The sequence below is a fragment of the Musca autumnalis genome, unplaced genomic scaffold (genome assembly GCF_047663935.1).
Source record: "Musca autumnalis isolate F117 unplaced genomic scaffold, ASM4766393v1 scaffold_1, whole genome shotgun sequence".
NCBI classification, from domain to species: Eukaryota; Metazoa; Arthropoda; class Insecta; order Diptera; family Muscidae; genus Musca; species Musca autumnalis.
In genome coordinates, this window is record NW_027411644.1 from 208,389,238 (window position 1) to 208,415,750 (window position 26,513).

General features: G+C 34.7%; 1 protein-coding gene across 2 annotated transcripts; it reads left to right on the forward strand.

Moving 5' to 3' along the window:
• Window positions 1-26,513, forward strand: LOC141389021 (epidermal growth factor receptor kinase substrate 8). 2 transcript variants are annotated; one of them, XM_073960010.1, is made up of 7 exons: window positions 1-118; window positions 18,852-19,262; window positions 19,333-20,259; window positions 20,329-20,488; window positions 25,149-25,391; window positions 25,584-25,927; window positions 25,991-26,513. In XM_073960010.1, exons 2-7 carry the CDS (start codon window positions 18,870-18,872, stop codon window positions 26,084-26,086), a joined length of 2,163 nt encoding a protein of 720 aa, XP_073816111.1. In that variant the 5' UTR covers window positions 1-118; window positions 18,852-18,869; the 3' UTR covers window positions 26,087-26,513. The 2 variants fall into 2 exon arrangements, with proteins under 2 accessions (XP_073816111.1, XP_073816112.1); XM_073960011.1 differs by having other exon boundaries at window positions 67-254.

Consider the following 26,513-nt stretch of genomic DNA (forward strand, 5'->3'; position numbering starts at 1 on the left):
GCAGCTTTTCGATAAGAATTCACCTGCTTTTGGTCGAATCGCTTGAGGAGGAGTTATGAAAATATCGACAGCAGTTTGATTTTTGACACCGACGGTTTCACAATTCTCTGTAAAAAACGTGTGTATCGTTCAATTTTATTAATCAATAAAAGAAAATAAAATATTGAAAAAAAATAATTCTAGATAATTCGTATTTAATAAAACACTTGGATTTTTAAATAAATATTTTTCACAAATTTATCTATTTACTGCTGGTAAAATATTGAAGCCGATGACTAATTATTTATTTACTTAGTCAATAATTTTAGTTGTTATTAATATAAAATATATAAATTCAAGAAAAAATACCCTACCGTTCTACACATAATCTATAAATACGCAAGTTTTAATTACTTCATCGCTTAAAAATTCTTTATTTTGGCCAATAAAAACAAAAAGAAAAACCAACAACAAAGCAAAAGAATTACTGATAAATGAAAATTGATAAAAATACGTTTATATAAAACACTGTGGTGATACGGAAACAAAGTGGAATACAGAAGAACCCTGAACCAAGAAAAAAATTAATATCAACAACAACACCGTCGTCTTTATCTAATCTTTGTGTGACTCCGACAGTGAAAACAATAAATTATTCAACGTTCGATTTGTATAAGAAATCAGCAACTTATGGTGCCCATGAATAATTTGAAAATGAAAAAAAGGAATATGAAAATTTTATCTATCTATGTATAAAAAAACAAATTACATATCACAGCATAAAATACAAAATCACTACAACTACAAATAAATCGTGTTTAAAGTTCATTTGTGATAAGAAAAAATAACAGTGGATCATTTTCATTGGCTTAATTAAAATTTGTGAATAAAAATAGTGGATACTTATTAATGAAATAAACCATTAACACGATGTCTTCCATTAATGTGCTAAAAAGAACAAAGAAAAAAGTGCAGTAGTCGGACGAGGCCAACCATGCGCGTTACCCTACAACGATACTGCTGAACATGACTTCAAAATCTCTAATCTGATACGATGCTTAACAAATATCGCACTTTATTTTATGAGAATAATATTTAACAAGTGGGAAAAGGCTATAGTCGGTACGGGGCCGACTATGTGATACCCTACACCACTACCTCTGTGCATAATCTTTTTACTCGAAAACATTTCTTTTAGGGAGATAAAGTTTTCACCTATACGGCTTTTATACCAAATGACTTAAGGCGATCTGAACCAAACTAATTAATATTTAATTTTATATTTGACTACTATCGACATCACCAACATCAACAGGCTTTTCTATCTCTGTTAGAAGGTCCCCAACCAAAGGTGTGATATCCGTCATTATTATTAAAATCGCAAAAATGAAAAGTTGGGTTCTATTAACGACTAATGCGATATCTTCTTTGTTTGACCACCTACGACAACCTACGTTACAACGTTATAAAGGTGAAAGTGGAAAATCTTCATTGCCAGGTTTTGATTTTTGTATACCCCTTATAGACTCTGAGATATTTGCATTGGAATAAAATGTTGGATTTTTCTCCAAATAAATCAATAGGCTTCTTCTCCTGTGAGACCCCCACTAACCCTCGACATTTCGTGACGATCCGATCAAAATTGCGACCTGTAGCGTGATTTCCAAAAAATGGAAAAATGGGATGTATTACCGACTATTGCGATATCTCCGTTAGTAGGTCACCTACGCGGACCTAGTTTGCATCATTGTAAAGATGGGTTCTACTACTTTCATAGTCAGGATTTGCTTTTTGAAAGCCCCCAACCAAAGCTGTGATATTCGTCATTATAATTAAAATCGCAAAAATGAAAATTTGGGTTTTATTTGGTATTTTTTGGTCCGTTCCTTTACTTTTGAAAGTGGTAAAACCGGCAAAAGTAGCAAAAGTTGTAAACTGCTCCCATATGAATTGTATGGTGTATGAAGTAAAGGAACGCTTTTCGAGTAAAAAGTGGTAAAACTTGAAGATTCTTGCACGTAAAGGAACAGAGCTATTGTGATATCTTCGTTGTTTAAGTTTTTTGCGCATTCCGACCCCTAAATATTATCCGACCATCACCAAAATCAATAGGCTTCTTCCCCTCCGGGACCCCCATCAACATCCAAAATTTCGTGACGATCCGATCAAAATTGCCACCTGTAGCGTGATTACAAGGTTTAGATGGACAGACGGACAGACGGACGGACGGACGGACTGACGGACGGACACACATAGCCAGATCGACTCAGCTTGTCGAGACATTCATCAACATCCAAAATTTCGTGACGATCCGATCAAAATTGCGACCTGTAGCGTGATTACAAGGTTTAGATGGACAGACGGACAAACAACAACATTTTTCTATTTTTCTGGTAGTTGAAAATCTATATATGCACGGTGCTCTTGAATCAAATTTAAATGGAAAGTTCTTACACCTGGGAAGTTTTTGCGGATTCTGAAACTACAATGTTCATAGATGAGAAAAAAAAAACGAAGAAAATCGCCTGATCGCTTTTTAAATAAATTGCGATTTAAGTTGACATTTTTAGGGGTTGTTTAGGTTTTCACAATTTTGCTTAGAAGCCGCAAAATGAGACTGAAGAAAATGTTGTAGCTATGAAAATTCTGTACAAGATTGACCTTTACGGTATTTTCGTAGGTTTTACCATTTTTAAGATATTGAAGTTCAAATTGGGACAATGCACTGACTGTATCGCCCCCTTATAAAACATTGTCTTGAAGGGTGCGCCTTAACTAACTTTTAATGAAAACCGCTTACACAGGGGAAGTTTTTGTGAATTCTCATACATGAGAAAAATCCAAAAACAAGAAAAAATCGCTGTAGGGATTTTTAAATAAATCGCGGTCAAAATTCACATTTTTATGTTTTCACGATTTTGCTTGGAAACCGCAAGTCCAATCGAAATGGAGGTAAAGACAATGTTGTAGCTGTGAAAATTCTCTACAGGATTGACGTTTATGATTTGTTCGCAGGCTGTACCATTTTTGAGATAAGGAAGCTCAGTTTACATTTTTAGGTTTTTTTGTTAGGGTTTCGCGATTTTCCTTGAAAACGGCAAGCCTTATCGGCATGGGACCTGAGAAAATCTTATTGCATTAAAAATTCTCTACAAGACTGGCTTATGTAATTTTCACAAGGTTGTACCATTTTTAGATATATAAGTTTAAGTTGGGAAATTGCAGTCATGACAATGGAGACGATACAGAATTGAATTGAATTTGAATTGTCCCAATTTCAACTTCTATATCTTAAAAGTTGTAAAACCTACGAAAATATCATTAAGGTCAATCTTGTAGAGAATTTTGATAGCTACAACATTTTCTTTATTCTCATTTTGATAGGACTTGCGGTTTCCAAACAAAATCGCAAAAACCTAAGCAACCCCTAAAAATGTCAACTTGAATCGCGATTTATTTAAAAAGCGCTCCGGCAATTTTTGTTTTGTTTTTTGAGTTTTCTCATCTATGAACATTGTAGTTTCAGAATTAAAATTTGATTCAAGAGCACCGTGTATGGTAAAAGCCAAATTTCCATTACAATTTCATTTGAAAAAATTTAAAAAAAAAATTGCGAGCAAATCTACGACTTTTGGGCAACCTGTTCGCTTTTACAAAATTGGCCGATGCGCATTATAGCGGTTTCTATTCTCTTATAAAGAAAAAATATTTTAAAATGTCTTATTTGTTGTATTGAGAAAATGTATGCATATATCAGTAACAGCATTTGACATTAATCCGTAGATGCACCATAATTTCTAAAATTTGTTTTATTTTCGCGTAAAAATAAAAAAAAAAAACAAGTAAAAAAGTATCAGTCGTCTTGGCCGACAGAGATATGGTAAATTTCAAATTTCGTTTACAATTCCATCGAAAAAAAAATAAAAAAATTTTGTATAAGCACATTCACGATTTTTGGTACATGGGTTAAGAAAACAATCGTGGTTTCAAATCTGTTCGCGTTCACAAAATCGGATGCTGCGCCCAAAAGTTAGGGGCGATTTTATTCCCTTATAAAGAAAAAATTTTTAAAAATTCCCTTTGTGTTGTAATAAGAAAATTTATATATAAAGCGTTAACAGCATTTAATATCTATCCGTAGATGCCTAAATATTTACTAAATGTATTTCTATTTTCGCGGAAAATCAAGAAATACTGACAAAATCTTGGAGTAAATTTAATTTATTCTAATTTAGAATCTAAATAAAACTCAAAAAAATAAATTAAAAATACGTACAGATTCTAGACAACGCGTAGAAAAATATGAGACCAAATTTTTAAAGATAGGATTTATAACTGCCATATTACAGCAACAACAAAAGACGAAAACTTATTGTAGGAATATTATTTCAAAAATATATTTTTTTGTTCAATACGAAAAATAGAAAAAACATTTTTGGGAGTTATTCTACTACTTCGCTAAATTTCGATGCAAGGACTGACTGACCTTGCTGAAACTTCTTCAGGGAAAATGCGATGATAAACCATAAAGTGTATTTGCTTACTTTGATAAACAATAGGATTATGAAATAGAAAGTAATATTGAAATTACATCCAAAGAAAAAACATAAAAGTTAAAAAACGTATAATTCGCGAATTCGTTAAAATCAGTTAAGGCGCATGCGCTTTTCAGATACAGCTAGTGCATCTCTATCAATATGTAGCGAATTGTACACTTTTCATTCAGCGGCCAAAGTGTGCTGTCAGCTGCATCTTACTGTTCAAAAAACCTTAATGTGGGTAAAAATTGCGCGATCTACATAAGATTATAAGGCGCATCCGATTTCAGTGACCGCCTATAAAAAATACGTCATTATAACAAATTTTAAACAAATTCTTCAAGAACCGCGGATGTGCTACCAAATTCTATTTTATATGGAATACGAATATTACTCCAGAATCTCGGTAATTTATGCCACACGGTTTTGGAAAATAATATCATCGCGAATAAAAGGTTCCATTTATGTAAAAATAACCAAAGAAAATCGCGGTCCAATGCGCGGAATCATCAAAATATAATTTTGCAGAATTTCCCACTTTCAACGTATCTATAACCGCCGTTTTAGTGGATGGAATTGAAAGCGGAAGGGTTCATTAGATCCGGCGCATAAAAAAACTAAAATCACGCGGGGTTCAAGGGTACCTAAGTCACAGTTGTAAATTTTGAAACCAAAAAATAGGTTTTTAAAGAAAATTTACGCACCAAAATCTCGACTTTGGACTTCTATTACTAGGAAGCTATATGAAGCACATTCATGAGATATACATCAAACGACGTGGAATCACGAGTTCTACAATCCAGTAAATAGTTTGCGCCCTCCAATTATAAGAAAAATTCAAAAAACCCAGATTTCAAAACTTCAAAATGTCAGCATCGATTTTAGGGGGATGCAGTGTATATATCAAAAATTCATACATTAGAACCATGTTGCCCAAGGGGTATTCTTCAATTCTTTCTTTAAGCTCAGGTCTAAATTTTCCGTGGTTTGACCAGAAATCAAGAAAGAACACAAAAAACTTGTAAACTTCAACACATTTTTACCCATTTTTTAATATTATCACCAACACAGCTTCCACATAAATTATTTTTATGTTTCATTTTATGCGACCCCGGCTAAAACACTTTAATTAATATAAATATATTCATATTGTATAAAATAATTTGACAGTTCGCGACTTATTAAATGGTGAACCTCAACTTCAACGATTGTAAAACATTTTTGAATATTACCATATACCCTCAACATGTGTATATTAGGGTTATGACTTTTTTACAACCTCATATCCCTGTATCATAGCGTGATGAGTTTTGCCATAAGATTACATAAAATCTTAATTATAAGGTGATTCGGTGAAAAAACCTCACGCACAAAATGATTTTAAAATTTGAATTTATCAAAATTATGGACAATTTTTTGATGTCACTGAAAACAGATATATAATTGAAAATAAACTTTAGAGCCACATGAGATAAGTAAAATGACATAAAATTTATTTCTCACTATTTTTCTTCAATTCTGAGAATCGTAAAAATGTCGTAAACGCTTTTATTCAAAAATATAATTTTTTAACAAAAAACAAAAAATTTAAAATTTTTTCAAAGTGACTTTTTTCGCGACTTTTTTAATATTTGAATGAAATAAACGTTATTATAGTTATTAGTAGGCTTATATTTATTCATTCGTGCAACAAAAAAATAATTTTTTGAAAAAAAATTTTTTTCATTTCATATATTTTTTCAAAAAATTATTTTTTTAAAATCGATTTGTGCGTGAACTTTTTTTATATTTCAATGGAATAAACGATAGCATAGTGATTGACAGGCAAAAGTTCATTCATCCCTGCTACAGGAAATCATTTTTGAGGAAAAATGTCAAAAAGTCATAACCCTAGTGTATATTGGAACAATTTTTTTCCCCAAAAAACGTATGTATTTAGAGGGTTTTAAACATTTTGGGCGTATGAACCGATAAAAATGTTGATTAGGATTAAAGAGCAAAAGTTTTGCGGAGGAAATACTTAAAGGAATGGATCGACATGGACCATTATTGAAGTGGATCTCCAGCCATTACATATGATGCCATAGGGGGTTTTTATACTCTTCGGGCTGTTTGTTCAAGAAGTGCGGATTTGCACCTGAAAAAACGTTTACCATCGTAATTGAGGCAGTGAATGCAAGTTGCTTCAACAAAAATCAAAGTGATTCGATAGCAGGTCTTAAAGTGAACTTATCCGAAATTTTGTTTGGGAGGTACTGGATGAAGTGGACAAATATAGTCCAAATTTGAACCTGATCTATATCTGGTAGATATATTAGGATGTGTAAAGTATGGACCAATTCGGCCACTCCCTCCAAAAATTACAGTACGAACAATTTTTCCGAACATTTATGAAATTTTGTGGGGGAGGTACCTGAAGGAGTGGACTCATATGGCTTATCTTCGAACTTAAACTATGTTTGGACAAAATACTACTAAGGCCCAATCGGCAGATCCGTTCGAGAGTTTATTTAGAAAGTAACCCATAAGAAAACATATAAGCGAACAATCGTTAGAGGACGATTCACAGGATATTTACCATCTTTTGAAGTCTAGACTTTATTTTGATTACAAAATTCATGTGGAAAATGTTTTGTGGTCCAATTGATCCTTTAATTTATTGCCAGCAAAAGTAAAGTTCTATAACAATCGAGGTATAATTGAACATTTTACGTCTTCTATGTAAGTCCTACAAGTCCTTTTTCAGAAGACCTACTGGTCTTCGCACAAAGGTGTACTGGTTTTTATACCCTACACCACTATGTGGGGAGGGTATTATAAGTTGGTTTTGGCCAAAAAGTTTTTAACGCATCGAAATAATGGTCGTAATGGTATACATATACATATATACCAAAATGAATGTATCGACGAGCTGAGTCGATCTGGCTATGTGTGTCCGTCAGTCCGTCTTTCCATCTAAACCTTGCAATCACGCTACAGGTGTGAATTTTGATGGAATCCTCACGAAATTTTGGGGGGTCTCACACCCCACAGAGAAAGAAGCCTATTGATGTTGGTGATGGTTGGATAATATTTAGGGGTCGGAATGGGCAAAAACGTGTGTGGAGAATATTCCAAGTTGTATTCTTTTGCGAATATCTCAGCATTTAGTAGGAATATTACAACGACAATGTCAAATGGAGGAAGAAAAGATAACCTTTACATTGATGCGAAGTAGGTGGGCGTAGGTGGTCAAAGAACGGAGAAATCGCAATGGTCTATAATGCATCCTATTTTTCCATTTTTTGTAATCCAGCTACAGGTCACAATTTTGATCGGATCGTCACGAATGGGGGTGTGAGAGAAGGGTACCAGAGAGGAAGAAGCACATTGAGTTTGGTGATGGTCGAATAATATTCAGGGGTCGGAATGCGCAAAAAACTGACGATGTACATGGATGCGTTTCAATAAAAGTGAACTGTATCAATGAAGACATTTTGAGCTTTAAATTAACACAAAATGTGGCACTGATGCTAAAATATTAGGGTTATTGCAAAAGACGCTTAGCTATCCCAATTTTAATTTTTTTTTAATTTTACCAGTCAAAATCTTATGCACAAGGGTAGTGGTGTAGGGTAACACATAGTCGGCCTTTGTTTTGTGAGAAATCATCCTTGTCTTCTATTAAAGGACCTGTTGGACTCCGTCGAAAGACATTGTAGTCTCTTCGGATATCCTACTGCAGCATCAGGCAAAGGGTCACACACGCTCTTTGGGAGCGTACATTTATTCACGTATACATGTCAAGAGAACAAAACAATTTAGTCTCAGCTTAGCAGTCAATGAAGATGGTTGTTTGTCGCTTCCCTGTAGGGACTGTGGCCGATTTAAAGCTCACATAAAGCTAGCTTTTTTTTTAAACATAAGTGGCATTTTATCGATCATTTTGCCTTATGCCAACTGACTAATTTTACAAGGCGATGAGCGCCTGAGTAGTCAGTATTGTCCAACGCCAGATAACTTTTCGACTGATAATAAACTAACATTTTTTTGCCTATTTTTAGTCAGTTTAAAACATAATGTGAAAAAAAAAACAATTTTTGTTTCTGTGTGTTTTTTATTTTTGTCTTTTCATATTCTCTCTCTCCCTCTCTTTGTCTCTCTCTCTCTCTTTTTTGTTAGCGAGAAGAAGGGGCAAATTTGTATATTTTCTTTGTGTTCCTTTTTAATTCCAGAATAATATGAGTAATATGTACGCATATGCTCAGTCCATCAACACTGTATTCCTTAACTGGATGCTGCATTTATACGAAGAATATTAAGAAAAAGCAAGTGTGAATTATTTATACATTTGTGCCTTATTTCTTCGACAAACACAAATACTTTGCAGACGGTACATGTTTCTGTTTTCAGAGTGGCTAATCTTAAGATAACTTTTCGTCTAACTTTATATTGGTCGAAAAGTTATCTAGACATGGACAATAGGGTTATGACTTTTTGACATTTTTCCTCAAAAATGATTTCCTGTAGCAGGGATGAATGAACTTTTGCCTGTCAATCACTATGCTATCGTTTATTCCATTGAAATATAAAAAAAGTTCACGCACAAATCGATTTTAAAAAAATAATTTTTTGAAAAAATATATGAAATGAAAAAAATTTTTTTTCAAAAAAATATTTTTTTGTTGCACGAATGAATAAATATAAGCCTACTAATAACTATAATAACGTTTATTTCATTCAAATATTAAAAAAGTCGCGAAAAAAGTCACTTTGAAAAAATTTTAAATTTTTTGTTTTTTGTTAAAAAATTATATTTTTGAATAAAAGCGTTTACGACATTTTTACGATTCTCAGAATTGAAGAAAAATAGTGAGAAATAAATTTTATGTCATTTTACTTATCTCATGTGGCTCTAAAGTTTATTTTCAATTATATATCTGTTTTCAGTGACTTCAAAAAATTGTCCATAATTTTGATAAATTCAAATTTTAAAATCATTTTGTGCGTGAGGTTTTTTCACCGAATCACCTTATAATTAAGATTTTATGTAATCTTATGGCAAAACTCATCACGCTATGATACAGGGATATGAGGTTGTAAAAAAGTCATAACCCTAATGGACAATTGCCGAAATTTTTTTCTGTTCAAAGTGGTTCATCTCTAGATAACTTTTCAGCCAGTTTTTAGTCAGTTTAAAAATTATCGATCTATTATCAATCATTTTATCAACTGGTTAATAAAAGTCCGACAGGGTTGTTTTGTTTTTTTTTGTGTATGCGTGCACTTAGCGAATGACTCTTTGTCTATTGACCGTGTTATGTTTCAAATACTAATGCAAACCAAGCAATGTGCGTTGGTATGGGTTGCCTGATGCTGTCCTACTGATTACACTGTGACACCAAATGGAAGTCAAGGTCTAGAGGTGGAAAATTCCCTTTGGGAATGAAAGTCAATATTGAGTATATTAAGTAACCCAAAGGATCGCATAGCTGATATTTCTGAGTTATGACGTCATGTTTTTTTTATTGGCTCCCAATAACGCATGAAAAAAAAGTTTTATAGCTTTGTTTGAGGACATTGTTTTATAATTTTGAGATGATATATTTTCAGTTAAATAGAATGAGGAATCTTTTTGTAGAATATTTTGACTTTATAGCTCAGTTCCTTCCATGTCTGTTTTGTTCTGGAACTGAAAAAGAAAAAAAAAAAGACAGGATTTTCTACATAAAAAATTTACAAAATGTTCCTCCGAGAATTTTATGTAGGTTCCAAAAAATCGATATTGTCACGTTTTCATTGTCCCTTATCAGTTTTACCCTTTCCTTTCTCCAAAAATCCGTATGTTTATGTATTTTGGTACATTTCGTATAAGTTATTACCTATGTATTTTAAGATGATTCCATAAAAATCTAGTAAGGACATCACATTATTTTTTGCCCGCTTTATGATCAAAAACTTCAGTTTTTTAAACCGATTTGTCAAAAACTTCGAATATATTTTTCAAGAAAAAATTCAGAAAGCATATTAAGTTATACTCTTTCAAATGAAGAAAAAATCTACCAAAAACGTTTCGTAAGTTTCACGAAAATTGGCTCTTCAACTGGAGGTCATCATTAAGGCTCTAGAAGCACTGTATAATTTTGGCTTACCCCCATCTTTAAACTTGAATGGTCATGAATTGCTTACAATTTTGCAGTTTTTTGATTTGTATTGCCCTTAATTTTCACACATTGAAGGTGTAAAGATTTCCGCACGGGGAAAAGTTCCTTCCAGAATATACTCGGGAAAAAGGTAAAACTGACAAAAACTTTCCAAGTTATATTATTTTGCTAGAAATAATATAAATATGAATGTTACTTCATATTTATGTTCTGTAGTTGAGTAGTAATGAACATTCTGAAGAATATGTTAGGAAAAACAAATAGATTAGCCTATATGGGCCCAAACATAGGAAAAAGTTAAACATTTTTCCACATTTTATTAATTTTTATTAATTTACCCTCGGAGTCGGAGCCGGAGTCGTCACTGGCCTGGAGTCAGAGTCGAGCCAAAAATACCTGGTTCCAACCACCTTACACGGCGTCATGCAACTTTCAGGCTATTTTCTCAGGAAGTATGGACTTGCCCCTGATGAAACTTGTACCGTCGTATGGGGGGCAGTGAATACAAGTTGCTAAAACTGCTAAAATCAAAGCGATTCGAGAGCAGGTCCTAAACTGAACTTATCCGAAATTTTGTGTGAGAGGTACCCGAAGGAGTGGACCGATTGAGTCCATATTGAAACCTCATCTAAGTCTGGTAGACATTTCACGATTTGCAAAGTATGGACCAAATCGGTTACTTCCTTCAAGAGTTATCGTACGTACAAATTTTCCGAACATTTTCAAACTTTTGTGGGGGAGGTACCGGAAAGAGTGGACCGATATAACCCATCCTCGAACTTAAACTAAGTTTGGACCAAATATTACGAAATCCAAATTTTGTACCGAATCGGTTGATCCGTTCGAGAGTTATCGTGCGCTCCAGCCAGACAGACGGATGGAGATTGCTAAATCGACTCCAAATTGTCTGAAACGGATCTCGTCCAAACATACTTGGTGTCTAAAAGCATTATTTCGATGAGGCACATTTTGCCCGTATGAAAATGTATATACCCTGGTTAGCCTAAATACTGAGGGTATAAAAAGAGGGTATTCGTATACGGCCATTGGCCACAAAACTTCGTGGTATTTTTCAAATTAAAGCAAATTTTGTTATGTTTTTCAAATTAAGAAAATCTAAAAAAGGCGTCGTAGTTTTTATACCCTCAGCATTTATGCTAACGAGGGCATATACACTTTCATACGGGCAAAATGTAATCCTAATTCACATTTTTGGCGGTTCATACGTCCAAAATTTTGAAACCCCCTAAATACATAAGTATTTTTGGGAATAAAGTGTTTCAAATTACTCAGGCTGAGGGTAGATCTCTGTCGGCAAAGCCGACTGGTACTTTTTTACTTGTCATGGATAAAATTCATGAAGAATGGCTTTTTAAGGCTCTCGAAGCATTCTAAACTATTGGCTTACTTGCATTTTAAAACCTTTTCATGAATTGCTTATAATTTTTAGCGCATGCAGTTTTTATGTTTTGTATTGCCGCTTCATTTTCACGTATTTTGAAAGCTTAAAGAAAGTTAAACTTTTGTGAACATTTTTTAATTTTAGTGCTATAGGAATTTACTCTCGGAGTCGACTTGGAGTCGGAGCCGGAGTCGTGAAAAAACGGGTCTGAAAACCCTGGTGTAAAATATATTTTTATACCCTCAGCATTTATGCTAACGAGGGTATATACACTTTTATAAGGGCAAAATGTGCCTCATCGAAATAATGGTTTTAGACCACAAGTATGTTTGGACGAAATGTCTTTCAGACAATTTGGAGTCGATTGAGCAATGTCCGTCCGTCTGTCTCTCTGGCTGGCTGGAGCGCACGATAGCTCTCGAACGGATGAACCGATTCGGTTCGAATTTTGGCTTTAGTAATATTTTGCCCAAACTTAGTTTAAGTTCGAAGATGGGCTATATCGGTCCACTCTTTCCGGTACCTCCCACACAAAAGTTCGAAAATGTTCGGAAAATTTGTGCGCACGATAACTCTTGAAGGGAGTAACCGATTTGGTCCATACTTTGCACATCCTAATATATCTTCCTGATATAGGTCAGGTTCAAATATGGACTATATTTGTCTACTCCATCCGGCACCTCCCACACAAAATTTCGGATAAGTTCACTTTAAGACCTGATATCGAATCACTTTCATTTTTGTTGAAGCAACTTGCATTCGCTGCCTCAATTACGATGGTAAAAGTTTTTTTCAGGGGCTAGTCCATACTTCTTGAGAAAACAGCCCGAAGTGTGTAAAAACACCATAGGCACCATATGTAGTGGCTGGAGATCCACTTCCATAATGGTGAATGTCGATCCATTCCTTTTACTATCTCCTCCGCAAAACTTTTGATCTTTAATCCTAATCAACATTTTTGTCAACATTTTTACATACGTTTTTTGGGGAAAAAATTGTTTCAATATACACAGGCTGAGGGTATATCTCTGTCGGCAAAGCCGACTGATACTTTTTTACTTGTTTTCTTTAATTATCTGACTTGATATATACTTACTTACTTACTTACATAGGTGGCCCATTACAGAACATTTGTTCCATAGACCGAAGTAAGAAAAGATTTCCAATTCTCTCTGTTTTTCGCTTCGCTTTCTGGAATACCGCGCCTTTTCATTTCTTCATCCACTTGTATGCTCCATCGAAGCTTAGGCCTGCCGATTCTGCGTGCACCGCCATGTGGCATGTATTCATACACATTTTTAGCGGGTTCATCATCATTCTTATGATATGGCCTAGCCAACGCAATCGTTGCATCTCGACACGTTTAACTATATTCATGTCTTTGTATAGCTTATATAGCTCGTGGGTCATACGACATCCATAACTCACCGTAAACACAAATCGGCCCGTAGATCTTTCGAAGAATTTTCCTCTCAAACACACCAATCACTGCCTTATCTGCTTGCGCAAGTACTAGAGCTGGCAAACCATCGATATTCTCAACATTAGATATTTTCGATGTAATGTTTTAAAATATCGATTGCTATCGATATTATCGTTAAGTTATCATCTCCATTAATTTGGAGATGGAAATGGCGGAAATGTCAATGATTTTCTTGAAATTATGCAAAAGTAGTTTACAGAAATGTAAAGGAGAATAAATAAATGCTTTTATTTTATAAAAAATGTAAAAAAATACATTTTATTTTACCGAAAAGTGTGTACGTGTGACTACGGACTTACTTTATTACACACACATAACCGAGAAGCAGCGAAATTTCTATCTATTTCAATGGATTTCAGGTTAGGGGTTTTTATTCCGATAATATCGATAGGCAAAACTATCTATCGATATTAAATTTTTAAAAAACAATCGATATTATCGATAGTGCCATCGATTTTATTGCCAGCTCTAGCAAGTACCCATGCTTCGGAGCCATACATTAGCACGGGTAGTATCAGCGTTTTGTATAGTGTTTTTTTTTTGTTTGACGAGATGCGGCTTTGTTTTTAAATTGCTTACTTAAACCATAGTAGCATCTGTTGGCCAATACAATTCTTCTTCTTATTTCACAACTGATGTTGTTTGTTGTGTTTATGACAGTGCCGAGGTAGACGAAGTCTTTAACTACCTCAAAATTATAGGTACCAACTTCCACAGTTGGCCCGAGCTCTATGGGCGCTTTGCGCGTCGACACCATCAATTTGGTCTTTTCGCCGTTTACCGCCAGACCCACTTTCGCAGATTCTGCTTCGACCTTCCTAAAGGTATCAGTTACTTCATTTACTGATCATCCCATGATGTCTATGTCATCAGCATAAGCAAGTAACATGTGGCTATTGGTGTAAATTGTGGCTATCTGTTGTGATTGCAGCTTACCGATGTCCAACTTCCGTTTTGTGCCTGTTCGCACTTTGTTTGCTACGTTTAATCTGGTATGTACCTTTGCTGCAACAAGGTAGGGGTCCGAGTCTATGTTTGCACCTCGGAACGATCGTACATCCAATACGCTTGATGCATGTCTTCCATCTATCGTAACATGATCAATTTGATTACTTGTTCTTTGATCTGGAGACAGCCAGGTGCCCTTATGAATATCGGGATGATTAAATCTGGTACTGCTAACTACCATGTTTTTTGCAGCTGCAAAGTCTATCAGCCTCATACCATTGTCAGATGTTTCATGGTGGAAACTGAATTTCCTGACTATTGGGCAAAAGATATTCTCCTTTCCAATGTTGGCATTAAAATCGCCTAAAATAATTTTAATGTCATGGGCAGGGCAACGGTCATAAGTTTCTTCTAAGAGCTCGTAAAATATATCTTTGGTCTGTTCGTCCTTCTCTTCAGTCGGAGCATGAGCGCAAATAAAGCTGATGTTGAAGAATTTTGCTTTTAATCGAATTGTAGCGAGCCATTCATTCACTGGGGTATAGCTTGAGACCAGATGTTTTAACATCCGATCAACTACAAATCCGCAACCAAACTCATGCTCTGTGTCATGGCAGCTATACTACAGTGTGTCACCTTTAGGTGTTGTTGTGACGCCTTTCCCAATCCATCGTATTTCCTGTATGGCAGTAATGTCGGTCTTGTACTTTTCAAGTACATCTACTTACTACTTAGCTGGCCCATTACAGAACATTTGTTCTATAGGCCGAACTAAGAAAAGATCTCCAATTCTCTCTATTTGTTGCTTCACTTTCTGGAATACCGTGCCTTTTCATCTCATCATCCACTTGTTTGCGCCATCTATTCCTTGGCCTGCCAATTCTGCGTGCACCGCCAAACGGTCCGTGTTTATACACCTTGTTAGCGGGGTCACCATCGCTCATTCTTATGATATGGTCTAGCCAACGCAATCGCTGCATCTCGATACGTTTAACAATATTGATGTCGTTGTACAGCAGATACTCGTGGTTCATGCGACGTCGATATTCACCGTCAACGCAGATTGGTCCGTAGATATTTCGAAGAATTTTTCTCTGAAACACACCAAGCACTGCCATGTCTGCTTGCGCAAGTACCCACGCTTCGGAGCCATACATCAGCACGGGTAGTATCAGTGTTTTGTAGAGCGTTATTTTTGTTTGACGAGATGTGGCTTTGTTTTTGAACTGCTTACTTAAACCAAAGTAGCATCTGTTGGCCAATATAATTCTTCTTTTTATTTCACAACTGATGTCGTTTGTTGTGTTTACGGCGGTGCCGAGGTAGACGAAGTCTTTTACTACCTCAACATTATAGGAACCAACTTCCACAGTCGGTCCGAGCTCAATAGACGCATTGCGCGTCGACACCATCAACTTGGTCTTCTCACCGTTTACCGCCAGACCCACTTTAGCAGATTCTCCTTCGACCTTCATAAAGGTATCAGTTACTTCTTTTACTGATCGGCCTATGATGTCTATATCATCAGCATAAGCAAGTAACATGTGACTATTGGTGTAGATTGTGCCACTTCTTTTGACGTTTGCCTCTCGTATAACCTTTTCCAGCAGAATGTTAAAGAGATCACACGAAATGCTGTCTCCTTGTCTGAAACCTCTTTTGGTACCAAACTCTTCGGAGAGGTTCTTTCCTATTTTAACTGAGGACCTCGTGTCAGTTAAAGTCATTTTGCAAAGACGGATGAGCTTTGCGGGGATACCAAATTCAGACATGGCTTGGAATACCTTTGAACGCAGCGGGCTGTCGATGGCTGCTTTATAATCGACAAAAATGTGGTAGGTGTCGATCTGCATCTCTTGGGTCTTCTCCAGGATTTGCCGCAGGGTAAATATCTGGTCAATGGTGGACTTGCCAGGTCTAAAGCCGCATTGGTATGGTCCAATTATCTCGTTGACCATAGGCTTTAGTCATTCGCACAATATCCCTGACACGATCTTGTAGGCAATAGGGAGTAGACTTATGCCCCTATAGTTAGAGCATACAGTCTTATCTCCCTTCTTGTGGACGGGGCACAGGATACTCAGGTTCCAATCGTCGGGTACTCGTTCTTCCTGCCAGATAGTGTTAACTAGCTGATGAATACACCTTATCAGCGTGTCGCCTCCGGTTTTGAACAGCTCGTCTGGTAAGCCATCGGCTCCTGCTGCCTTATTATTCTTCAGCCGATTTATTGCTGTCTTTACCTCATCTTGGCTGGGCGGTATACATTCAATACCATCTTCTGGGATTGGGACTGTGGTATCTTCGTCTTCACTGCTATTGGATACCAACAGTTTTGAAAAATGTTCTTTCCATATCCTGAGTACACTATCTGTATCAGTTACCAAATTACCTTGCTGGTCTCTACAGGTGGATGTGCCTGTACCAAAGCCATCAGTTTGATGCTTGACTCTTTGGTAGAATTTTCGGACTTCATTCTGGCTCCTGTACATCTCGATTTTTTCAGCCTCCCGCTTTTCCATCTCTCTCTTTTTCCTGCGGAAAAGACGTTTCTCCTCTCTCCTTTTCTCCCTGTATCACTCTCGTGCGCTACGCGTTGCTACGGATTGTAAAGTAGCCCTATATGCCGCATTTTTCTCTTCGGTGGCAGCACGACACTCATACCATGGATTCCTTGGTGGAGGCCTCTGGTATCCAAGTATGGATTTTGCGGCTGTTTGCATGGAGTGGGCAATGTTTTGCCATTGCGCTGATATGTTATCGGGATGAGGAGTGCTTTGATTAAGCAATTGGGCTAGTTGAGTGGAATATGCTGTGGCTATCTGTTGTGATTGCAGCTTACCGATGTCTAACTTTCGTGTTGTGTCTGTTCGTACTTTGTTTTCTACGTTTAAGCGGGTGCGTACCTTTGCTGCAACAAGGTAGTGGTCCGAATCAATGTTTGCGCCTTGGAACGATCGTACATCCAACACGCTCGATAAATGTCTTCCATCTATCACAACATGATCAATTTGATTTCTTGTTTTCTGATCTGGAGACAGCCAGGTGCCCTTATGAATATCGAGATGATTAAATCTGGTACTGCTAACTACCATGTTTTTTGCAGCTGCAAAGTCTATCAGCCTCATACCATTGTCAGATGTTTCACTGTGGAGGCTGAATTTCCCGACTGTTGGGCCAAAGATATTCTCCTTTCCAATTTTGGCATTAAAATCGCCTAGAATAATTTTAATGTCATGGGCAGGGCAACGGTCATAAGTTTCTTCTAAGCGCTCGTAAAATATATCTTTGGTCTGTTCGTCCTTCTCTTCAGTCGGAGCATGAGCGCAAATAAAGCTGATGTTGAAGAATTTTGCTTTTAATCGAATTGTAGCGAGCCATTCATTCACTGGGGTATAGCTGGAGACCAGATGTTTTAACATCCGATCAACTACAAATCCGCAACCAAACTCATGCTTCGTGTCATGGCAGCTATAATACAGGGTGTTACCTTTAGGTGTTGTTGTGACGCCTTTCCCAATCAATCGTATTTCCTGTATGGCAGTAATGTCGGTCTTGTACTTTTCAAGTACATCTGCCAGCGCGTATACTGCACCTTCTCTATAAAGTGTGCGAACATTCCAGGTGCAGATTCGCAGATCATGGTCCTTAAAATGTTTGCGGGGTTCGTAAACTTTAGAGGGGTTTGTTTTTGTTTTCTTTCGTTTTTTCATAGTAGGCTGCTTTTTCTAGGGGAGGGTTATTAACCCGACGCCCAAACCCAAGTTTTTAACTTTGTTATGGGGCACATGGTAGCTCACTACCTTTAACGGGTGTTAAAGGCAGTTCCCCAGGTGACACCACGGGGAGGTCAGTGTCCACTTGAGATGAAAGAGGGACCAAGATAAATCCTGGGCTTTGCCATGTAAAAGCCGGTCAGGACCGTTCCTTGGTATCTTCCATCCCCTACGTCACCCATGACTTGATATATACTTTCCATTAATTCGTATAAAACACAGTGGAACTTCTCTATAACGAACTTCCCTGTTATGAATACTTCTCTATAACGATGTTATTTTCAAGGCACAACTGGAAATTCTCACACAAAATAATCTCTAACGCAGGAGTTACGTTATAGAGAAGATCGACTGTAGTCTCAGAAAAAAAAAACGTTGGATCACTGTTAGTTAAACAGAACATAATAAAATTTTGTGGTTTATTAGTCGATACTTGAACTAATTGATTGTGAAAGAATTCTGCGATAAACTATTTCAAAGAATTTGAAAATTAAAACCTTTCGATAGAAGAATGTGGAATTTAAATTTACTTTAAGCACATATAATAAAATAATAAGCATTGCTTTTTTATTTTTCTTGCAGTGAATGTTTTAATTAATTATGGTGCAAAACGGCTATACAAATGGCAATGGAGTGCCAAATGGACAACACTCTGTAGTTACAGACAATAAACCCACATATGCTTTGGATCATTTGGGCACATTTAAGCTGAAAAGTGATGCCGAAGTTTCAAGGCCAAAAGATAAATTGAAAACCCTTATGGAGCTGGACAAAGTGGGCGGCGTGTGGCCCATGAAAATGTACATGTGCTTCAGTGGTCAATGGTTGGTGATGCTGGATAGCAATATGAAGGAGATTGAGAATTTTCCTGGTTCCCTTATTACCGAACCAACTGCCTTTATCAGCGAAGATCCCATGGAAATTTATAACAATTTGCTGGTCTTTACAGTGCCTGGCATTTCATTGGGCAATACTGAAATGCATATTTTCCAAGTAAGTGAGGAGTTGTTGTTGTTGTGGTCAATCTCATTTTCAATTATTGTTGTTCTTTTGTTTTCATTAGGTAAGCGATGTCTCTGCCGTACATTTGGTGGAAGATCTAAAACAATTGGCCAGTGGCAAAGTGGTGACCATTGATCGCAACAAGACACCCATTGTTTTGCCCAAATCGGATAGACCCCACCAAAGTAAAGACCAATATGGCTTGGCTGTGGCCGCCGCTGAAGCTGCCACCGAAAAATCCGCTCAAGACCAAGAACAAACCAACAGAGACATACAAGTGTTGAACCACTGCTTCGAAGACATTGAACGTTTTGTAACACGTTTACAGTTTGCCGCCGAGGCATTGCGTGAACTGGAAGTGCGTAAATATGAACACAGTTCGCATGGCGAAGGCTTGCTGCTAAATCGTTCTCGTCCGCCAACTGAAAAAGAATTTCGTGATATTTTTGCCAAACACAAGCTCGCCTTTAACTATGTGCTCAAATTGAAAAACCACTTTCAAGATCCAGCCGAACCCATTCATAACTCGTTTGTGTCGCTGCAAGCCATCTATGGCGTGTGCAGTGATGTTTTTGTTGGTGCCACAATTGCAGAAAATGTTGTTGATCCTCTGTTGCGTGGCGAAACCATTGCCTTCCTCAAGTCATGTCTCACTGAAGAAGAAATGAAATTTTGGCAATCTTTGGGCATCAATTGGATTCAAGCCAAGGAACATTTTAAGGATCACAAGGGTGCCTATCATCCAAAATTCTATGATGATTGGTCTCCAGATTGGGAGGTGGATGAAGCTGTAAAATATATGCCACCACCAACGGCAACAAAGAAATCACAGGAACAACAACCTCCTGCATCTCCAGGTGTCACAGACTACAACGGCACTTGGTTGGTACGTTTGAAATCGAGAAATGTTAAAATTGCCGAAGTTATGTACAACAAAGTGGCCAACAATGATAGGGAATTAAGTGTCACCAAGGGTGAATATCTTGAGGTAGGTGGTGCGAGACGAACAGGATAAGGGTAAAGTTTATTGGAAACTAATGTTTTTATTACCTTGTAGATTATTGACGATTCTCGTAACTGGTGGAAGGCCCGCAATGCTGCCGGTACTATTGGTTATGTTCCACACACTCTACTGGCTGCCCACAATTTCGATCAAAACTCAAGCTACTCTGGCAAGGATACAGATTCCATTACATCATCTAATGTGGAAAATAATGGTAACCAAATTCTATCGGCATATTACGCGAACTTAGATATTGAAAATATTATTTAAAAAATCTACGTCTTGAAAAATATTATTTTTATAAAACCTACGACTTGAAAAATATTTTTTTATAAAACCCACGATTTGAAAAATATTTTTGTTATAAAACCCACGACTTGAAACATATTTTTTTATAAAACCCACGACTTGAAACTTACTTTTTTATAAAACCCACCACTTGAAAAAGATTTTGTTATAAAATCCACGATTTGAAACATAGTTTTTATAAAACCCAATACTTGAGAAATATTTTTTTTTATAAAACCCACGAATTGAAACAAAGTTTTTTATAAAACCCACGACTTGAAAAATATTTTTTATAAGACCCACGACTTGAAAAATATTTTTTTATAAAACCAACGATTTAAAAAAACATTTTTTTAAAAACTCACGAATTGAAAAACATTTAAAAAAAAAATGAAAAATAGTTTTCTTTTTAAAAATTCTACGACTTTAAAAAACGTCCTTAAAAATATTTTTTTAAATTCCACGTTTTGAATAATGTTTTTTTTAATCCACGTTTTGAAAAATATTTATTTTTTAAACAATCCACGTCTTGAAAAATATTTTTATTAATCCACCCCTTGAACAATATTTTGTTTTAAATCCATCCATGTCTTGAAAAATATTTTTAAAAAATACGCGTCTTGAAAAAGTTATTTTTTTTAAAAATCAAAGTCTTGAAATATATATATTTTTTAAAAATACAAGTCTTGAAAAATATTTTTAAAAAATCGACGTCATGGAAAATATTTCTTAAAAAATCCGCGTCTTGAAAAATATTTTTGTTTTTAAAAATCCACGTCTTAATGAATATTTTTTAAACCCATGTATTAAAAATTTTTTTAAAAAATTTACGTCTTGAAAAATATTTTTTAAACAAATTACGTCTTGAAAAATATTTTTTAAAAAAATCCACGTCTTGAAAAAGTTTTTTTTTTAAATCCACATCATTAAAAAAGTTTTTAAAAACCACATAATGAAAAGCATTTTTTTTTAAATCCACGTTTTAAAAATATATATTTTAAGAAAATCCACGGCTGGAAAACTTTTTTTAAAGAAATCCACGGTTTGAAAAACTTTTTTTTTTAAAAAACCCACGTCCTGAAATTTTTTTTTAAAGTCCGTCTCCTGAAAAATATTTTTTTAAAAAATTCACGTCCTGAAAATCATTATCTTAAAAAATCCACGTTCTGAAACATATTTTTTTAACAAATCCACCTCTTGAAAAATCCACGTTCGATGGGTGGTCTTGAAAAATATTTTTCAAAAAATCCACGTTTGATGGGGGGTCTTGAAAAATATTTTTTAAAAAATCCACGTTTGATGGGTGGTCTTGAAAAATATTTTTGAAAAAATATACGTTAGTTGGATGACCTTTAAAAATATTTTTGAAAAAATATACGTTAGTTGGATGACCTTTAAAAATATTTTTGAAAAAATATACGTTAGTTGGATGGCCTTTAAAAATATTTTTGAAAAAATATACGTTAGTTGGATGGCCTTTAAAAATATTTTTTAAAAAATCCACGTTTGATGGGTGGTCTTGAAAAATATTTTTTAAAAAAATCCACGTCTGATGGGTGGTCTTGAAAAATATTTTTTAAAAATCCACGTTTGATGGGTGGTCTTGAAAAATATTTTTTAAAAAAATCCACGTCTGATGGGTGGTCTTGAAAAATATTTTTTAAGAAATCCACGTTTGATGGGTGGTCTTGAAAAATATTTTTTAAAAAATCTACGTTTGATGGGTGGTCTTGAAAAATATTTTTTAAAAAATCCACGTCTGATGGGTGGTCTTGAAAAATATTTTTTAATAAATTCACGTTTGATGAGAGGTCTTTAAAAATATTTTTTTAAAAATTCACGTTTGATGGACGGTCTTGAAAAATATTTTTTAAAAATACCACGTTTAATGGATGGTCTTGAAAAATATTTTTTAAAAAATCCACGTTTGATGGGTGGTCTTGAAAAATATTTTTTAAAAATTCCACGTTTAATGGATGGTCTTGAAAAATATTTTTTAAAAAATCCACGTTTGATGGGTGGTCTTGAAAAATATTTTTTAAAAACTCCACGTTCGATGGGTGGTCTTGAAAAATATTTTTTTAAAAAATCCACGTCAGATGGGTGGTCTTGAAAAATATTTTTTAAAAAATTCACGTTTGATGGGTGGTCTTGAAAAATATTTTTTAAAAAATCCACGTTCGATGGGTGGTCTTGAAAAATATTTTTTAAAAAATCCACGTCTAATGGCTGATCTTAAAAAATATTTTCTAATAAATTCACGTTTGATGGATGGGTGGTCTTGAAAAACATTTTTTAAAAAATCCACGTTTGATGGATGGGTGGTCTTGAAAAACATTTTTTAAAAAATCCACGTTTGATGGATGGGTGGTCTTGAAAAATATTTTTTAAAAATCCACGTTTGATGGATGTGTGGTCTTGAAAAATATTTTTTTTTAAATTCACGTTTTGTGGATTGCCTTAAAAATATTAAAAAAAAAATCCCCTTTAGGTGGATGGCCTTGAAAATATTTAAAAAAAAATCACGTTTGGTGGATGGCCTTGAAAAATATGTTTTAAAAAAGCCACGTTTGATGGATGGTCTTGAAAAATATTTTTTAAAAAATCCACGTTCGATGGGAGGTCTTGAAAAATATTTTTTAAAAAATCCACGTTTGATGGATGGGTGGTCTTGAAAAACATTTTTTAAAAAATCCACGTTTGATGGATGGGTGGTTTTGAAAAACATTTTTTAAAAAATCCACGTTTGATGGATGGGTGGTCTTGAAAAATATTTTTTAAAAAATCCACGTTTGATGGATGGGTGGTCTTGAAAAACATTTTTTAAAAATCCACGTTTGATGGATGGGTGGTCTTGAAAAATATTTTTTAAAAAATCCACGTTTGATGGATGGGTGGTCTTGAAAAATATTTTTTAAAAATCCACGTTTGATGGATGTGTGGTCTTGAAAAATATTTTTTTAAATTCACGTTTTGCGGATTGCCTTAAAAATATTAAAAAAATCCCCTTTAGGTGGATGGCCTTGAAAATATTAAAAAAAAATCACGTTTGGTGGATGGCCTTGAAAAATATGTTTTAAAAAAGCCACGTTTGATGGATGGTCTTGAAAAATATTTTTTAAAAAATCCACGTTCGATGGGAGGTCTTGAAAAATATTTTTTAAAAAATCCACGTTTGATGGATGGGTGGTCTTGAAAAACATTTTTTAAAAAATCCACGTTTGAGGGATGGGTGGATTTGAAAAACATTTTTTAAAAAATCCACGTTTGATGGATGGGTGGTCTTGAAAAATATTTTTTTTAAATTCACGTTTTGTGGATTGCCTTAAAAATATTAAAAAAAAAAAAATCCCCTTTAGGTGGATGGCCTTGAAAATATTTAAAAAAAATCACGTTTGGTGGATGGCCTTGAAAAATATGTTTTAAAAAAGCCACCTTTGGTGGCCTTTGAAAATATTTGTCATCGATGACAAAAAAAAATATTTTTAAAAAATCCACGTTTGTTGGTCAATGACAAGAAATATTTTTAAAAAAATCCACGTTTGTTGGTCAATGACAAGAAATATTTTTAAAAAAATCCACGTTTGTTGGTCAATGACAAGAAATATTTTTAAAAAATCCACGTTTGTTGGTCAATGACAAGAAATATTTTTAAAAAAATCCACGTTTGTTGGTCAATGACAAGAAATATTTTTAAAAAAATCCACGTTTGTTGGTCAATGACAAGAAATATTTTTAAAAAATCCACGTTTGTTGGTCAATGACAAGAAATATTTTTAAAAAAATCCACGTTTGTTGGTCAATGACAAGAAATATTTTTAAAAAATCCACGTTGGTTGGTCAATGACAAGAAATATTTTTAAAAAATCCACGTTTGTTGGTCAATGACAAGAAATATTCTTAAAAAAATCAAGTTAGGTGGTCGATGACAAACAAATATTTTAAAAAAAATCCACGTTTGGTGGTCGATGACAAAAAATTGTTTTTAAAAAATCCACGTTTGGTGGTCGATGACAAAAATTGTTTTTAAAAAATCCACGTTTGGTGGTCGATGAAAAAAAAATTAAAAAAGACTGCGTTTGGTGGTTGATGACAAAAAATATATATTTTTTTAAATCCTCGTCTGGTGGTCGATGAAAAAATATTCTTTTTTCAAAAACCCACGTTTTGTGGGTGGCCTTGAAAAAAATTTTGAAATTTAAAAAATCCACGTTCGTTGGTCTATGAAAAAAATATTCTTTAAAAATACACGTTTGTTGGTAAATTCAAAAAATATTTTTTAAAAGTCTGCGGTTGTTGTTTAATCCACTTTTGAAAGTCTTCAACAATTTTTTTAAAAAATCTACGTTTGTTGGTCTTAAAAAATTAACAAAAAATTGTTGGTCTTGAAATTTTTTTTAAAAAATCCACATTTTTGGGTCGTACAAAAATTAAAGAAAATCAGGTTTGTTGATCTTAAAAATATTTTTTTAAACATCATCGATTTTTTAAAAATCCGCATATATTATATTTATATTTTTTTAAATATTTTTAATTTATTTTTAAATATTTAAATTTAAATAAAAAATATACGTCCTTAATTCCAGATCAACCAATTCAGAGAAATGGCAATAATCGCAAGACTTTGACCACCTTTGTACCACCAACGGAACAAGAGCTACAAGCTGCCCAATTACAAAGAGCTTCAAGAAATTCCATACCACGATCGATTAGTATGCCAAATGTTCCAATTCCTCCACCAATGCCACCACCAGATAGTGAGAGTGATTCTGTGGAAACACCATCCGGAACAATGAAACGTAATATGGCTCTCAATGGTAATATTGCGGGTAAGTTTAAAGAAAACTTTTTCGATTTTTCAAAATAGTCTGGCTTAATCCCATTGTTGTAGTTTTAATATTTAAAACAACTAATTTACTAGTGGAGAAGGTTTAGCATTGTTCGCCAAGGGTAACTTTTTCTAATAAATAACAGAGTAATAAATTAAATGTTTTTTTTTTTATTTTTTTTTTACTTTTAAGCCATGCGTGCCCGCACTGAATTCGATGAAACCAATGAAGCCCTCTTACTGCAAAGCACCATTAATGATGAGCTGAAATTCACTTTATTGCAAAGAGAAAGAAGGCGTGATTTGGAAATCTTGAAGACACCACAAATTTACATCAATCAAAAGTCACAACCCAAAGAAGTGGAGGAATGGCTAAGGGCCAAGGGATTCTCTGATGTCATTGTGAAGAAGTTACGTGGCCTCAATGGTGAAGAGCTGTTCGCCCTTTCACCGCACATTATTGAGGGATATTTTGGCCAGAAATCAGAAAGTCGTCGTTTAATATCACAAATTGTTTTGCAGAAAAATATTTGCGAAGTAAGAAAATATTTTTCAATATTTTTTTAATTTCAATTTATTTTTATTTTTTTTTAATTTCAGTTTAAAACGGTGCGTTCCTCGGAATTAACGGCTAAATTGGCAAAGGCTCGCCAAAAAATTGAAAGTCAAAATTACGATCCCAATGAGGTCTTCTAAAACAAAAATGTATAAAAAATATTTGTTTTAGTTTCTATTTATTTTGAAGATTTGATGTAAATTTTGTTTATTGAAATAGTGACACGCGTACGCATATTGTATTGTATGTATGTATGTTGGTGTATGTATGCATGTGCGTATTGTTTAATAGCAGCAAGTTTAAATGTTAATTAATTCATAAAATTAAATATTTCAATACGGGTTAATAAAAAAGTAAGGAGTCAAGCAGCCGCAGCAGTAGCCAAACAACCAATCGACAACAATCATTGCCCTTTACGGATCAAATCGTTCCCACGCGACAATTGTCTATACAGCCATGTGATGTTGATCCTAATGAAACATTCCATTTGCCAGTCGCGTTCTACTTAAGTTGTTTGTTTTAGGCCTATATTAAAAAAATAAATAAATCACAAATTTAAGACAAAAA

Excerpts from the sequence above, each read along its gene's own strand:
- LOC141389021 (XM_073960010.1), top strand. The coding sequence starts at position 18,870 with ATGGTGCAAAACGGCTATACAAATGGCAATGGAGTGCCAAATGGACAA. Across the intron at positions 19,263-19,332 it reads CTGAAATGCATATTTTCCAA|GTAAGCGATGTCTCTGCCGT; the intron begins GTAAGTGAGGAG and ends TGTTTTCATTAG. Across the intron at positions 20,260-20,328 it reads CCAAGGGTGAATATCTTGAG|ATTATTGACGATTCTCGTAA; the intron begins GTAGGTGGTGCG and ends ATTACCTTGTAG.